Source organism: Notamacropus eugenii, chromosome 6 (assembly GCF_028372415.1).
Source record: "Notamacropus eugenii isolate mMacEug1 chromosome 6, mMacEug1.pri_v2, whole genome shotgun sequence".
Taxonomy (NCBI): Eukaryota; Metazoa; Chordata; class Mammalia; order Diprotodontia; family Macropodidae; genus Notamacropus; species Notamacropus eugenii.
In genome coordinates this window covers 1,366,259-1,382,456 of record NC_092877.1, presented here as the reverse complement: position 1 = coordinate 1,382,456, position 16,198 = coordinate 1,366,259, and the positions used below count along the sequence as shown (strand labels likewise).

General features: G+C 34.3%; 1 protein-coding gene across 1 annotated transcript; it reads left to right on the top strand.

Moving 5' to 3' along the window:
* Positions 1-9,912: 9,912 nt before the first annotated feature.
* On the top strand, positions 9,913-11,383 carry LOC140511514 (olfactory receptor 4C11-like). Its single transcript, XM_072620649.1, has 2 exons — positions 9,913-9,919; positions 10,452-11,383. Exons 1-2 carry the CDS (start codon positions 9,913-9,915, stop codon positions 11,381-11,383), a joined length of 939 nt encoding a protein of 312 aa, XP_072476750.1.
* The last annotated feature ends 4,815 nt before the right edge of the window (positions 11,384-16,198 follow it).

Sequence of the window (16,198 nt, the reverse complement as noted above, 5' to 3'; positions counted from 1 at the left end):
ACAAATTTCCTGGGGCAATGTCGGTAATTAATTAAAAAAAACTAAAACAAATTGAAATAAATTTTAAATGATGTGATACTCCATAATGGTAGTGTTTCGTAGGGGCGAGATAATAGTACATTGTTCGCAGAGATGTGAATTGTTTCATGCTGGTAAACTATTTGGATCAAATGAGATGAAAACGTAAAATTCTTTATAACATTTTACTGGCTACAGAAATTCGTAGTGATGCGATTGTTACTATATCATAATAGTCACTAAAACCTGCAAACTTCATAACCCAATAAAATAATTTCTAGTCAAATACCTGAAAGATAACAAGGGAATTGTATGTATCAAAATGTTGATAGCAACACTTATTTCTCTGTATCAATGAAACTGAAACAGAGGAGGTACTTTTCACTTTGGGAATTAGGGAAGAAATTATTGTAAATGAATAAAATATAATATTATTATATTGTAAGAAATGACAAATATTATCATTTAGAGTATTTTATTATGATTCACAAGAAATCATACATAGGAAAATAGTCAGAAAAAGGTAACTAATTACATGTTTACACGATAAAGAAAAGATATTTTTAATTGTAAAAGCATTTACTTTCTTTACTTCAAACCCATAAATCAGAACAAAAAGCGAAAAGAAACAACTTTGTAACAAACATGTATAATGAAAGAAAACAAATTTCTGTGTTGACCATATTTTCAATTATCCATCTCTTTCTAAAGCTTTAATCCACTGCCTCTTTGTGAAGAGGTGAATAGCATGCATGGCCATCCATTCTCTGACATCTAAGTGCAGTGCTGTGTTGATTGGCATTCTAAATCTTTCATACTTTGTCTAATTGTATAAATTATTCTTCGGGACCCCTTCATGCTCCATCAAGCCACGTTATGTTTTCCCAAGTTTGTCTGTTTGTCAGTCAACAAGCATGCATTTAAGCCCTATTATGTAGGCACTGGCTAGGCACTGGGGAATCAAAGACTTGCAAAAGACACACGCTGAGCTCCTTAAGGAGCTCACAGTCTAATGAAGGAGACCCCATGCAAAAAAACAAACAAAAAAAAACTATGCACAAACAGGATATATGTCACGTAAACTGGAGATCATCAATAGATACAAAATACTATTACTGAAGACAAACACAAACGGTTTGTAGGAGAGAAAGAAATTTCGTTGTAACTAGAAGGCAGTGAAGTATGGGAGAAGGTAGAGAAGTCTCGACATTTTGGTGTCCCTGGCATCTTCTTTTAAGAGTATCCACTCTCCTTTCCATTTTTAGCTTCGTAGCTTCATGAAGCCAGGAACTATAGTTTCATATCCTCATAGTTTGTTGTAAAGCCTGGGACACAGTGGACACTTAAAATGTTTATTGTCTATTTATTATTTACAAGCAGGAAGCTAATATTCAGATATATCAATCTATCGACTGTTCATTTACTATATATTCACTTATCTACCATCTACTACCTTTATCCACCTATCTAGCTTTCTGCTTGCCATCTTTTACCTTCATATATCTTTCTGCCTATCTATCAAATATTTATGCCTGTCTGTTTACTTACAATCAGCTATCATTTATCTGTCTTCCTACCACTTATCTTCAAGTCTATTTATCTTTCTATATCTATGTGTGTATATATGTTTATATACAGACATATTTGTATGTATACATATATATGCATATATGTATACATGAATATATATATATATACACATGTAAATATGTGTGTGAGTTTGTGGGTGTGTGAGTGTGTGTTTGTATAATTAGCCTATCTCTACATATGCTCATACCTAAAGTAGAAAGGGAGAGGCTGGTTTTTTTTGTTTGTTTGTTTCTTAGGGTGTAATCCATTGCCTTTCTCTCTTTGTTTTTAATAAATGTTTTTAAACTTTGAATTACATGTAATCCTGTGAAATGTATTTCTGAGGATCTTTGGGTTATTCAAAATACAATTTCCAGGGCATTTGTAAATGAAGAATTTATCTCAGAAACCATGACTTAAATGAAGTTATTTGCAATTTTCGTAGATGGCAGAAAAAAGTGCATTCACTATGCAATTCATATACCTAGTAATTCAGCCAAAGCCTGACATTCACCCAGACTGGTGCTAATTGACTAGGGAAATTTTTCTTCACTGAGCAAAATCAAATGAGATAAAGAGGCCCATCATGCCACAGAAGGTGATTTCTTGGTTCCCTGGTGTTGGAGTCAGTTCTCTAAGTTTCTGAACTTTAATGCAATTTCTGTAAGTCAGAATGTAGTTCAGACAGAGTAAAGTTCTGACATTTATTGTAACAGGAAAGGGGAAAATCTTCTTTTGAAATTTTAACAACATTCCATATATTCTGTCAAAGGTAACTACCTCATCTGGTATTGTTTCTGAGTCTTCAGGTAAGAAGCCTAATGGCATAGTAGTCCAAAGAACATCATAAATTTCCAGTTTGTCAAAAAAGGTCACTGTTGTTTAAACTTTTCTTCTTTTTTGAGAGCACAGGTGGCATGGAGCTGGGATTTTGTAAGATTAGTAAATATTTTTTAGGAGTTTTCTGTTGCAGTATAAACCACCAACTTTTCTGTAATTTAAAATCTCAAAAAAAATTTATCTGGAACTAAGGCACTACATGATTAGGCTTTCTAGGAGCATACTAACATGTAACAGAACTGCATCCACAGGCAGATCCCTTACGACTACACCACAGTGTGGGGTAAAAGAGTAATTTTAACTGATGTTACAGCAGTCTCATTCTGATGTGACAGTACTTTGTTAGGCGCCTAGAAAATGTTGGAACCTTAATAAATGCTATTTGAATTTATTATATTTTTCAAGGACAGAGGATGAAAGATGAATTTTGTAAGTGAATTTATCTACCATCTACTTTATCCACCGATAAAGGAAGCACAAATTGGGAAGGTGAAAATAGAATGTGAATGACATCCATAAGGTAACAACTAGCAGAGTCAATTTAAGGTTTATGACCTTTTTGATATATTTTCCACCTTAAGTTTCTCGGTTCACTGTCTCTATTTACCTTCATGGCCTGCTGGATCTTCCAGAAGGAACAAGTGAAATTAAACTCAGGTTGTAAATGTTGAATTTGTAGAAGTCTCCCCAAAACTTCAGAATACACAGTTGTAAAATAACTAAGAGGTCTTCAGGTTTCAGTTAAGAAAAATAAGAAAGGTGAGTGATTTTCCATTGGTTTTGGTAAACTTTGGAGCTTTTATTCATCTTTTACCTTCTTTGTTTTAGCATTTAAGGAAATTAGGTCAACAAATGGGATATAGTTGTGATCTATAGACTATCTGGTAGCCAAGGTAGAGTATTATTCAAAGAGTAATGGATTTGGACTCATAGGAAACAAGATCAATCTAACCTCTTAAGCTCTGACACCTGTATGGTCTTGAGGGATTCACTCAGTTTTTCTAGCGTTAAGTTTGCTCATAATTTAATTGAGACATTTGGATAAAATATCCTAATGTCCAGCTAAGAATTCATGATCAGGAAATTATATCAGCACTCATATCTTGGTTGGTAGGTTAAAAACACAGAGAGAGATGATGAAATAATGAATATTGCCGTTTGATCTATTTCTCTTTTCATTTTCATTCAGATTCTCTTCTTTATTCCGTAATCCCTTCTAATTGTCCCTGAGTTCATTTATCCAGGTTCTTTATTTATCTAGTTCCAACATTCTCATCACTATTCTTTTTTCTAATAATAGTAATACATAGTATTTATATCATGCTTTAAACATTGTAGACCACTGTGCATGACACTATGTGATCTTCAAAACAACTCAGCGAGCCAGTACCTATTATTACGTCCATTTTTCTGCTAAGCAAGCTAAGACTTATTGACCTTATCACAGTCATACACCTAGAAATTATCTGAGGTGGACTTTGAACTCATGTCTTCCTGACTCCAAGCCACATACTATATCCACAGAGCAACCACCATAATTTACTCTATGTCCCAGTAGCTAATACTTTCTCTGTGGTTACTTTACCATTCTACAAAACATTTTGGATTGAATGATGATTGAAGGAATGGATTTTTGATATCAGTTGTAAGGATAGGCTGACTACCATCTACAGAGATTTTTACACAACCTAAGGGATTTATGATTATTAGGCACCAAATGAAGGCAAAGAACACTGAGGCTACTTGACCAAGGAACTGACAAAACAGTGACTAGAGAATATTAATCACGGTTCTTAGACATTTCTGAATTTTTTGACTGTATACAATAATTACTTATTCCTGTATTCATTTAATTTCCACTGCAGATGTAGTGGATGTAGATATGGCAACATTCCCTACTGTCACATACATCATTGGCTATTGGCTAATCTTCCAAGATAACTAGGTCACACCTACTTATTGGCATCTTATACGTAGATAGGGAAAAACACGTTTTTAAAAATTTTGTTAAAAATATTTCAAGAAAAAAAAAGTTATCTGTATTAGGCAATGAACCATAGATATAGGGATCTCTATGGTTCCTCAGCATTCCAGTGCCCTGTCAATCATAAAACATGGCCATTAAACAGATAGAGTATTAACATAGTTAGAATTAATGCTACTGAAACAGGCTACGGAGACAAAAAAAAAAAAACAGACTGATATGAGGAGTTTCAGTCTTTGCTTTTTTTTTTTTTTTAATTGCAATACATTTCAAATTCTGGAAAGAAAATGATAAGGTGACTAACCCATTGGTCGGAGATCAAAATCTTTTATTTTCTGAAGATCATTGAGCCAAAAGGAAATGATAATCAATCAAAGGCCACAGGAAAACAAAAAAATCTATTAATGTTATTTTGGTTAACTGAAAAAGCAACAAAATACTCTCATAATGTGCTTTTTAACAATAACATGAAACTTCACATTTTATTAAGTAAATAAAAACATATACATAAAATTATAAAAATCATTCCTAGTTTTTGGATGTTACCACAAAAAAAAAAAAAAAAGAGAAAACGAAGATTTGGAAGGAAGAAGCAAGGAAGGAGCATAACCTAAAGTGGGTTAAAGAAGATCTCAGGGAAAAGTAGGGATTATTTTACTTGGTGGTCTAATGGCAATTATCACCATTGCTAGTTATTATCTAATCAGCATTCTTCAAGCTACTTCCATATTTTCCGTTACACTTTTATTTACTTGTATATGCATTTTATATGGAATTATCTTATAATATGTTGTATTAAGATCATCTCAAATATTAAAAATATATACTTCATTGTAGGGATCAAAAGATTACTTATTCTTCGGGTATCAATTAATAAATGCACTCAATTATTTCTTCTCCCTTATGGTATGGCCTTCACACGTGACTTACTTCCACAACTAAAATCTAAGCACATAAATACAATGCTAAAGTTTGTTGTACTTTTTATACATCACTTGTAGCAGTTCATGACATTTAATAGGTGAAAAGAAAATTAGGGGTACTGTAGCCTGAAGCCCTCATTTCATGGATAATGAAGTAGTTTCTGAGAGTTTATATCATTCACAAGGTCACTTATATGTCTATGCCTAAGGTCACACAAAAGTTGTGGACTAGTATGAGAAGCTTCCCAAATGTTATTTATCTTTTTATTTTTTAGTACTCAATTAATCATTGTTGAAAGAAATATTGATGGATTTCAAGCACTTGTTTTCGCATCAGGTGCCAATTATCTTTAGAAACTGAAAAGGAAGGTGGGAATGAATCAGGTACTCAAGCCAAGCAAAAATCAATTTATAATAACCTTAATTTTAATCTTATTTAATTAACAATTGTGATATGCCACAAACCATAGATTGGTGCTTTTGTCTGGGACAGGGTTTTGATTGATCACAACATGGTTTGATCTTGACTGTCAAGTCTGTAATTGAGGTGCCAATAAATCAATGGAACTGACTTGATTCTATTTTAACAGCAGGGAATGTCAGACTGTAGACTATGAAATTCAGAATGTGATAAGTGAGATGCACTCACTGATTCACCCTCCAGCTTAAGTCGAGGTTATGCTTGGGATCCCTTGATTAGATGTCTATCTCAGATGTATGGTAGCAGTTACCATGCCCTTAATATATCCCGCTGCTCTAATGATTTGCCTGTCCTTCTGCATTTCATTTATTCCTTAAAATTTTGTTCATTGAATGTTTAAAAAATCCATCATTTTCCTCTTTAAAAATATTCCTAGCCACCACCTACTCAGAAAGCCATCTTTATATGAAATGACAGAGGGAAGAGAGACAGAGAGAGAGATAATGAGAGACAGAAGACAGACAGATACACAGAGCAAGAGATAGAGTCAGAAAGAGACAGAGAAAATGTGAAAGAGAAGATTAATATTATGAGTAAGATTGTGCGGAAATAGGCTAATTTCAGTGGCTCCAGGAAGATCTTGCAGTACTCCTCCCCCTTTTCCCATTGGTAAACCACTGAGACACGTGTTTGAGTTTAGCAGTCTGTAACTGATTGCATCATTCATTTTTCTTCTTTTAAGAGTTGAGAGGGAATCACATTTTACCTGTTGCCAGTCATTTGTTTTCAGTGTGGATGCATTTATCTATAATTTTCTTGAAAAAATAACTTGTACTTCTTTTAAGAGAATGTAAGAGGGTGTATTGAGAGGGAAACAGTCCTAAAATTAAAAAGAAAGAAAGAAAGGAAAAGGAAGGAAGAGAAGGAAAAAATGATAAGAAAAAATAAAGTTAAAGAGAAAAATTTTCCTAAGATTTTCACTGTGCAGACATAGTGATTTTAGTTTTGTTTATATTTGGATGAATAGGTGGTGAAGTAGGCAAAGGGCTGGACATAGTATCAAGAAGACCTGAGTTGAGATCCTAACTCAGACACTAACCACATATGTCACCCTGAGAAACTCACTTAACTTATCTCAATATCAGTTTATCTGTCTGTAAAATGATGACAATACTAGTACCACTCATTTGTAATTGTTGTGTAGTTAAAAAAGAAATAATTTTTAAAATACTTTGAAAATTTTAAAGCACTTTACAAATTTTACTTACTCTTATTAGGGTTATTGGCTTGGAACTTAATAGGATCTCAAAAATAGCCCTTTGGGTCATAATTGATTGATCTAAATAAGTGTGCTTTTTAAAATATTTTTACACCTTTGCTCATTCCCTACTATTTTCAGACCAATGACATTGGTTCCTATTTAGCATACTTATTAATGGTTGTATATCAAAGACTAAAATATTTCCATCCTCAGAGTATCCTATTATTACAGAATGCAGTGTAGTGGCTAAAAGTCTTGAATTTTTTATATCAGAATTCCTGAGTTCAAATCTTATGTCATATATTCCTTATTTGTGATATTATGCAAATGAAATATACCATGCTTTTCAGTCTCCTTCTTTGTTACTTCAGGATAACATCTATAGCCTTAAATCCTGGAACTGATATCTTTTCGAGTTTAAAATTTTGTAATTAGAAAACTAGATATTCCTTAGAGTGCAATTTAAAATGCAAATGCTATTATTCACTTAGTATCAAGCTAGGTGGAATAAGTAGAGTTTTGGGCCTGAAGTCAGAAAGACTCAAATTCCAATGAAGCCTGTGGTGCTTTATAGGTGTGTGTCCCTGTGAAAATCGCTTTTCCTCTGTCTGGCTTAGTTTGCACAACTGTAAAATGGGCATAATAATATCACCTATCTTCCAGGTTATTGTGGGGATCAAATGAGATACTAATTTAAAGATCCAGGTGCTTAATAATTGTTTATTTTTTTTTAATCTTTAATTTACAGAACGAGAAACTGAATCATTTAAAGAGTAGATGACGTGCTGGAATTTCCAGTGCTGATCAAGTGCTGACTTTGGTGCTATACAATGTGAGCTTGGACCCCAGCTTAGCTACTAGAGAAAATTTAGGCCAATAGCTTTTATTTTCTTGTACTATTTTTTATTTATAAAATGACTGGTTTGGATTAGGTGTCTGCTAAGTTACTGTCTGATTCCTAATTTATGATTGTCTGACTCAGTTTCTAGTTTTGTCATCTTGTAATAAAGTAAAGTGAAGAGTTTTCTTGACCAAAATCTTTTCACACTTATTTTAGTTCCTAATTTGGTCAGCTTAATTGTTTGGACTGGAAAGTGTCAAAATTAATGACGACATAATTTTCCGAGTGATTTCAATGCATTGTTGTATTCGATTCTCGTGACAATGTTATAAATTAAATTTATGTGTGTATTTTTCTATAGATGTGTGTTGCTATCTATTTTCTCTCTGTATCTCCTCTCCTCTCTTCCCCTCTTCTGTCAGATCTTTTCCTCTCTTTTTCTTTTCTCTTTTCCTTCAAAATATATTAATGTTGGTAATGATCTTTAAGAACTTTTCAAGACTTTAAGGATTCATTGAAGGAAACATTGAATATAAATTTGACATTCTCCACTGGAAAATAAAAATAAGAGTTGCAAAGATAAGTGAGAGCATTAGAAGAATAAGATAAATATTCTCCACTTGTTTTAAAATTTAAAAAGGAAAAATGCAAAATATTGTATGCAAATGCTAATAATTAATGAATCATTTGACTACAGTACGTAGGATATGTAACCATAGGCATTGTAACGAAGAGGAATGAGTAGTAGACATTCCACTTCTATTCCTGATATTTGTGACTTTCAATGAGTCTTTTAAGCCCTTTTAACTCTCCTTGCCTAAACAATGAAATCAAAATAATCAAACCTGAAAAGGCTATCCAACACAATTGTATGAGGATCGTATTACAATGTACATATTGTTCCTTGAAATCCTTAATTATAAGTCAAGTATTTTTTTCATGTTCAACATTTTATGAATGCCTTAGACAAAGCCCTAGATGTTAGACATCATATTTGAAAATGGATGAGAAAATTAATATATATGATGAAAGACAGGATACAAACTAACTGTGACAGGTTACCATCATTGACTATGACAATACACCATTTAATAGGCATGAATATAAAGTCCTATGTTTTGTTTGAACTATGAAACAGAACGAATATAAGAAAACAAGCCATAGTCAGCGAATAACAAACGTGAAACTGCTCTAGTGGTCTAATCCCAACATTGGCTGGATGATTTTGGGCAAGTGAAATTGACTCAGTGAATTTCAATTTCCTTCTCTGAAAAATAAGGTGATTAGCGTTTATAACCTCTCCACTAGAACTTAATCCATGATGTATTAAGCTATGTACTTAAAATGAGTAAATGATTCGACATGTCACCAAACATTTTAATGACTGTTTGTGTCCTATTGTTCAGAATAAGAGGTGATAATTCTAATGAATTATTTACTTGGTGACTCATATATGGATTGTTGTCCTAAGTTTGACTAACATGTTTAGAGAGGGACATTGATAATCTCTAGCACATTCAGAGAAGGGGAACCACAAGATTAAACTTTTGAAAGTTGTGCCATGGAAAATCAAAAGCTTGTAGAGAATATGAGAGTCCTCATCAGTTACTGGTATGTTTGACAGCCAAGATGGAGAGGGAGGGAGGGAGGAAGAGAGAGAAAGAGAGGGGGGGGAGGAAGGGGAGAGGGAGGGAGAGAGAGGGAGGGAGGGAGAGAAATTAGAATTTTGAATATTTGATCTCATAGGACAGAACTAGTAGCAATTTTTGTAAATTATTTAAAAGTAAGTATAAACTTAATATCAGAAAAATATTTTGCACTGCTCTAAAGTATAGTAGAAACACAAAGAAAATTTCTTCTTTATTTGTTATATTCACTTGGAGGATGAATGCTTACTTATTCGAAGAGGTTTCAACGAAGTATTATAAGTTCCCTTCAAAATCTGAGATCCTCTGAAAAGGATAACTGAATCAGAAGGATCGAGGTCTATATAGTTTTTAGCAGATTAGTATTTATGTTGTCAGATTATAGCAATTTTCTCCCAAAATGTTAATGATGGAAAGTTAGGGAGGCAGATCGAGTTTTTAAAACACAGACACACAAAAAACATACACTAAAGTGGTAAAATAAAGTAAAATTATGAAATGGATGTATGAATTCATAATTCTGTCCAGTGGCACTGATTTCAACCCAAACATGATTATCCATCCGTGTTTCCTGTAAGTTTATACATGGTGCTATATATGCATCACTGCACAGAGGACAGTGCAATTATTCTTTCTCTCCCCTCCCCCCCTTCTCCCTCTGTCTCTCTCGCTTTATCTCTTCTTTCTCTCTCACACACACATACACACACACACGCACACACACACAATCCATGAGAAAGAAATGTCTTAGATGAATTGCAGCAGATTACAGGAGTACTTTCTACTTAAAATTCCATCTAAGCCTTTGAAAATAGGAATAACAGAAACTTACCTATAGAGAGTCAAGCAGTTTTCCGTTGATAGAGACCTCTCGAATTCTACCTTATTAATTCTTCTTTGTTCTTTTCTTACATTAACTAGTTCTCAACTGTGTCCTTCCCACCTGAGTCTTAGAGATGAGAAATAATGTGACCGAATTTATTCTGCTTGGACTGACTCAGGACCCAAAGAGGCAGAAAATAGTATTTACCATTTTCTTGGTGTTCTACACTGCCACTGTGGTGGGGAACCTACTAATTGTTGTGACCATCAAGACCAGTCCCACACTTGGTTCGCCTATGTACTTTTTTTTAACCTACTTGTCCATTGCAGATTATTGTTTCTCTACTACAATGGCTCCCAAACTGATTATGGACAATCTCTTTCACAAGAATACTATTTCCTTTGATGAGTGCATGACCCAGCTATTTGCCATGCATTTTTTTGGCTGCATGGAGATATTGGTCCTCATTTTAATGGCCTATGACCGATTTGTGGCCATCTGTAAACCTCTACACTACTCAGTCATCATGAACCAGAGAACGTGTGGGATACTGATTCTGTCGGCATGGATAGGGTCATTTCTGCACTCAATTGCCCAGATAATCCTTATCTTGAATGTGCCCTTCTGTGGTCCCAATGTGATTGATCACTATTTCTGTGACTTGCAACCTTTGTTAAGACTGGGATGCATGGGCACATATGTATTAAATCTTTTAGTAGTCTTCAATAGTGGAGCCATATGCTCATTAAGCTTTGTTTTGCTGATGATATCCTATACAATTATACTGCACTCTCTGAGAAATCATAGTGCAGAGGGAAAGCACAAAGCCCTCTCCACCTGCATCTCTCACATCATTGTTGTCATCATATTCTTTGGTCCCTGCATATACATGTACACTCGCCCCCCAAAAACCTATCCTCTTGATAAGTTGGTGTCTGTATTGTATACCATTATAACTCCATTCCTTAATCCTTTGATCTATACTCTAAGGAATGCGGAAGTAAAAAATGCCATGAAGAAGCTATGGAGCATCCGAGTGACTTCAGGTGAAAAATGATATGATCAAGAATACTATCTTTTCTATTTGTTCAAGGATGTTCAGTCCAAGCTGCAAGAATGGAAATTGGTAAGTGATAATAATTATAACAACGTCCAGGAATTCTGAATATGGGGCCCATGATTTTTAAGAACATTTTGATAAATAGTTTTACTTTTTTATTTTTTTTTTACTTTGCAATTCAATGTATTTTATTTTGTGCCTTTGAAAATGACCATTTTAATATGGAAATTTGAAAATGTCATTTCCTTTGTTTTTTTCCATTATTTCAAATATTCAAAAAACCCATTAATATGGGGACTTTATTTTGTCTCTTAAGGAGAACAACAGGGGGGCAGAGTCAAAATGGAGGAGCAGAAAGATGAACCTACTCTAATTCTCCACCAAAGCCCATAAAATACCTGTAAAAAATTACCCTAAACAAATTCTAGAATAGCAGAAACCACAAAACAACAGAGTGAAAGAGATTTTCGGCCAAAGAGAACCTGGAAGACCGACCAGAAAGGTCCATTGCACTGGACTTGGATCTCAGCCAATAGAGCACAGCCCAGCCTTGGCCACACAATGAGGTATGAATCAGACTGCAGCAGGGAGCAGGTTGCAGAATCACTGGCAGCAGTTATGGTTCCCAGGTTCCTCAACCCCAAAGACAGCTTCAAAGGTCATTGAGAAAACTTTCACCAGGGTGTGCCCTGGCCTCAGGGCAGCAGAAGTTTCTGAGGCAGCAGAGATCATTTTAGGAGCCCTCAGCCTAAAGACCATGGGGGAATCAAGCAATTGTTCTGGATCTCAGAGCTGAGTGGAGGCTCTTGGGTGAGGAGAAGCACTGTCCTGGTGGAGCTGGAGGAGATTGTGGAGAGGGAACTCTACTCACAGATCCTGGGAAGAAAAGCTTGTGGTTGCTCCCACACCAAAGAGGAGGCCCTGAGAGGAGTAAATATCTGTTTCTTGATTGTGCCACGTAGGAGGAACTGAGAACTTACAGTTAACTAGAGTACACCCTCCACTTGATAAAGGACTCAAAAGTCAAGTACAAGGCTGGAAAAATGTATAAAAAATGGAAAAAAAAATAAGAGTATGTGAGGTTACTTTCTTGGTGAACAGGTATTTTCTTCCATTCTTTCAAATGAGGAAAAACAAAGGATAATATCAGAGGAAGATACCAAAGTCAAGGCTTCTGAATCCAAAACCACCAAAATAAAATATGCAATAATATCAGGCCATGAAAGAGTTCAAAAAAGATTTTAAAAATGGAATAAGAGGTGCAGGAAAAATTTGGAAGAGAAATGAGAACAACGCAAGAAAATCATGAAAAATGAGTCAATATCTTGTTAAAGAAGAACCGCAAAATGCTCAAGAGAATAACACCTTTAAAAATCGACTAACCCAAATGGCAAAAGAGGTCCAAAAAGCCAATGAGGAGAAGAATGATTTAAAAATCAGAATTAGCCAGAGGAAAAAGGAGGTTCAAAAGGTTACTGAAGAAAATCATTCTTTAAAGTTGCAATGGTGCATATGGACTTTATGAGAAACCAAGAAATTGCAAAACAAAACCAAAAGAATGATAAAACAGAAGATTATGTGAAACATCTCATTGGGAAAACAAATGACCTGGAAAATAGATCCAAGAGAGACAATTTAAAATTGATGGAACTACTGAAAGCCATGATGAAAAAATAGCCTACAAATCATCTTTCATGAAATTCTCAAAGAAAATTGCTCTCATATTCTAGAACCAGGGGGCAAAATAAATATTGAAAGAATCCACCAACACCTTCATAAAGAGATCGGAAAAATAAAGCTCCTAGGAATATTGTAGCCAAATTCCATAGTTCCCACATCAAGGAGAAAATATTACAAGCAACCAGAAAAAAAAAATTATAGTATTGTGGAAATACAATGAGGATAACACAAGATGTAGCAGCTCCTACATTAAGGGGTGGAGGGGCTTGAAACATGATATTTCAGTAGTCAAAGGAACTAGGATTGAAACCAAAAATACCTACCCAGTAAACCTGAGTATAATACTTCAGGGGGAAAAATGGTCATTCAATGAAATAGAGGGCTTTCATGCACTTTTGAGGAAAAGACCAGAGCTAAGTAGAAAACTGGACTTTCAAACACAAGAATCAAGAGAAGCATGAAAAGCTAAACAGGAAAGGGTTTACTTAAGTTGAACAGTTTACATTCTAACATGGAAAGATCATATTTGTAACTCTTGAGAATTTTCTCAGTTTTGGGTATTTGGAGGTATTATATACACATATAGACAGAGAACTTAGGCTGAGTTGAATGCAAAGGGAGAATATCTAAAAAATAAAATTAAGAGGTGAAAGAGGAATATATTAGGAGGAGAGAGGGAGAAATGGAATGGAGCCAATTATTTCTTATAAAAGAGGCAAGAAAAAAGCTTTTTCAGTGGAGGGGAAAGAGAGGAGTTGAGTGGGAAAAAGTGAGGCTTACTCACATCACATTTGCCTTAAGGTGGGAATAACACGCACACTCAATTTGGTACAAAAATCTACCTTATACTACAAGAAAGTAGGGAAAAAGAGGAAAAGTGATGTGTTGGTGGGATGATGGAAGGGAGAGCAAATGGGAGCAGGGAGTAATTAGAAGTAAACAGTTTTAGAGAGAGACAAGGTCAAAAGAGAGACTAGAATAAATTACTGGCAGAATAGGATGGAAGAAAAAATAGTTAGTCTTTCACAACATGACTATTTTCGAAGTCTTTTGCATAATTACACATATATGGCCCATATTGAATTGCTTGCCTTCTCAGTAGATATGGGTGGGGATGGAAGAAGGGAGAAAAGTTAGAACTCAAAGTTTTAGGGAAGAATGTTGAGAATTGCTTTTGCATGCAGCTGAGAAATAAGAAATACAAGATAATGGGGTTTAGAAATCTATTTTGCCCTACAAGAAAAAAAGAGAAGATAGAGAAAAGGGAAAGGATGGGGGTTATAGGAGGTAGAGCATAGTGGGCAAAGGGTTAATCAGAATGCATGGTGTCTTGGGGTGGGGATGGGGAAAGATGAGGGAAAATTTGGAACTCAAAACTTGTGGAAATGAATGTTGAAAATTAAAAATAAATATTTTTTTAAGAACAGACCAAAAGCTAATGAAGTCATGAAAGACAGGAACTTCTGTGGATAATGAAGCCAGTGCTGGATATCAAATCTCATCTTTCCTTTTTATTTCTTGTGTGACTTAGGGAAAAAATGAACTTCCTGTATGTTTGTTTTATCAAGAATGAAATTAATGATTTGGACTATAGAAGCTCTATGGCAGGGGTGGGGAATCTAGGTTTAGAAATTTAGAAGAAACATGTGGCTCTCTAGGTCCTTGGGTGTGGTCTATTGACTGAGACAAAGGTTTGAGGGGATTTGCTTTGTGAAGTTTGGATTTTGTCAAAGGGCCACACTTGTGAAATTATAGGGCCACATGTGGCCTCAACACCACAGGTTACCTACCCCTGCCTAGGACATTTTAGATTTCTAAATTTGTGACCTTGTGAATATGGGATAAAGGAAACATGACACTAAATGGAAAAAATATATGTGGTTTGAGAAAGAAAAAGGTACAGTAACAAATTGAGAGAAATTAAATCTAAGAATCAAAAGCTACATTGCTAATTTCAACACACAGCATGTTACTTCTCAGAACTCCATTGCTAAAATTTACTTCTCCAGTTCATTTTGCTCTTTTTGACATTTGAAAATGATGTTTTTCATTCAAGCCTGATAAGTCTTATGATAGGTTACATGAATTTCTTCTAAAAAGAAGCCTTTTGGGGGCTTTCCTTCTCATCTTTCGAATAACATACTCATACAGACTTATATTTTAATAAATATGAACAGAAAATCATTGCATTAAATTGTAGATGAAGTCTTAAGTTCTGAGTCCTGAAGATCTGGTGTATATTCAATCACTGATATGCTTGAGCTGTGGGAAAGTAGCAAGTTACCTAGTCTCACTTTCCTCAAATATTATAATAATTATTTGTGAAGTCTTCCATCTTTAAGTATCTCTTTATTCTAATACATTTTCCACACATCATAATTTAAGTTCTCTGCCTCTTTAAAGTAAAAACTGGTAATATCCTCTTCTTTTTCAGCGAGATTTTATTTTGGAATATTTTTCAGGTATTGATCAGTGTATTCTTTCAGTTTCAGCTTTTTCTACACGATCTAAGAAACTGGGTAATCTCCCCTTACACAGAAATACGATGGCTTTGCTCTTTTGTTAATGTTGAATTTCAGGTACTCCAATAATTCTTAATTTATTTCTCTATCTATTTTATACCTGTTATTTTCCTGAAAACATATATCACATTTTCTTTTTTTCTTTTTTCCCTTTTTTCATTGTTTCTTGATTTCTCATGGAGTCATTATTTTCCATTTCTTGACGATAATTTTTATGTAATTCCTTTTTTCACTGAGCTGTAATAATTCTGTTTGTACTTGACCTATTTAGTTTTTAAGGGATCCTTTTTCCCAGAATTTTTGTAGATGCTTTAGCATTTAGCTATTTCTCTTTTTAAGTGGTTACTTTTTTCAGTATTTTTCAGCATTTTTTTTGGCAAGCTATTGATTCTGTTTTATAATTTTTAGTACTCTTTCCCCCCTAATACTTCCTCTAAGACTCTTAGGTCTTTCTTTAATTCTTGTTGGACTCGTGTCCAATTTTCATTTCTATTTTTCTGAGAATTTCTTGTAGCTATTTCTACATTAAAATAAATAAGAAAAAAGTTAATGAGACACATGAAACATTAGAAAATTTACATATGCTGAACTTCTGGAGAAAATTGAATGG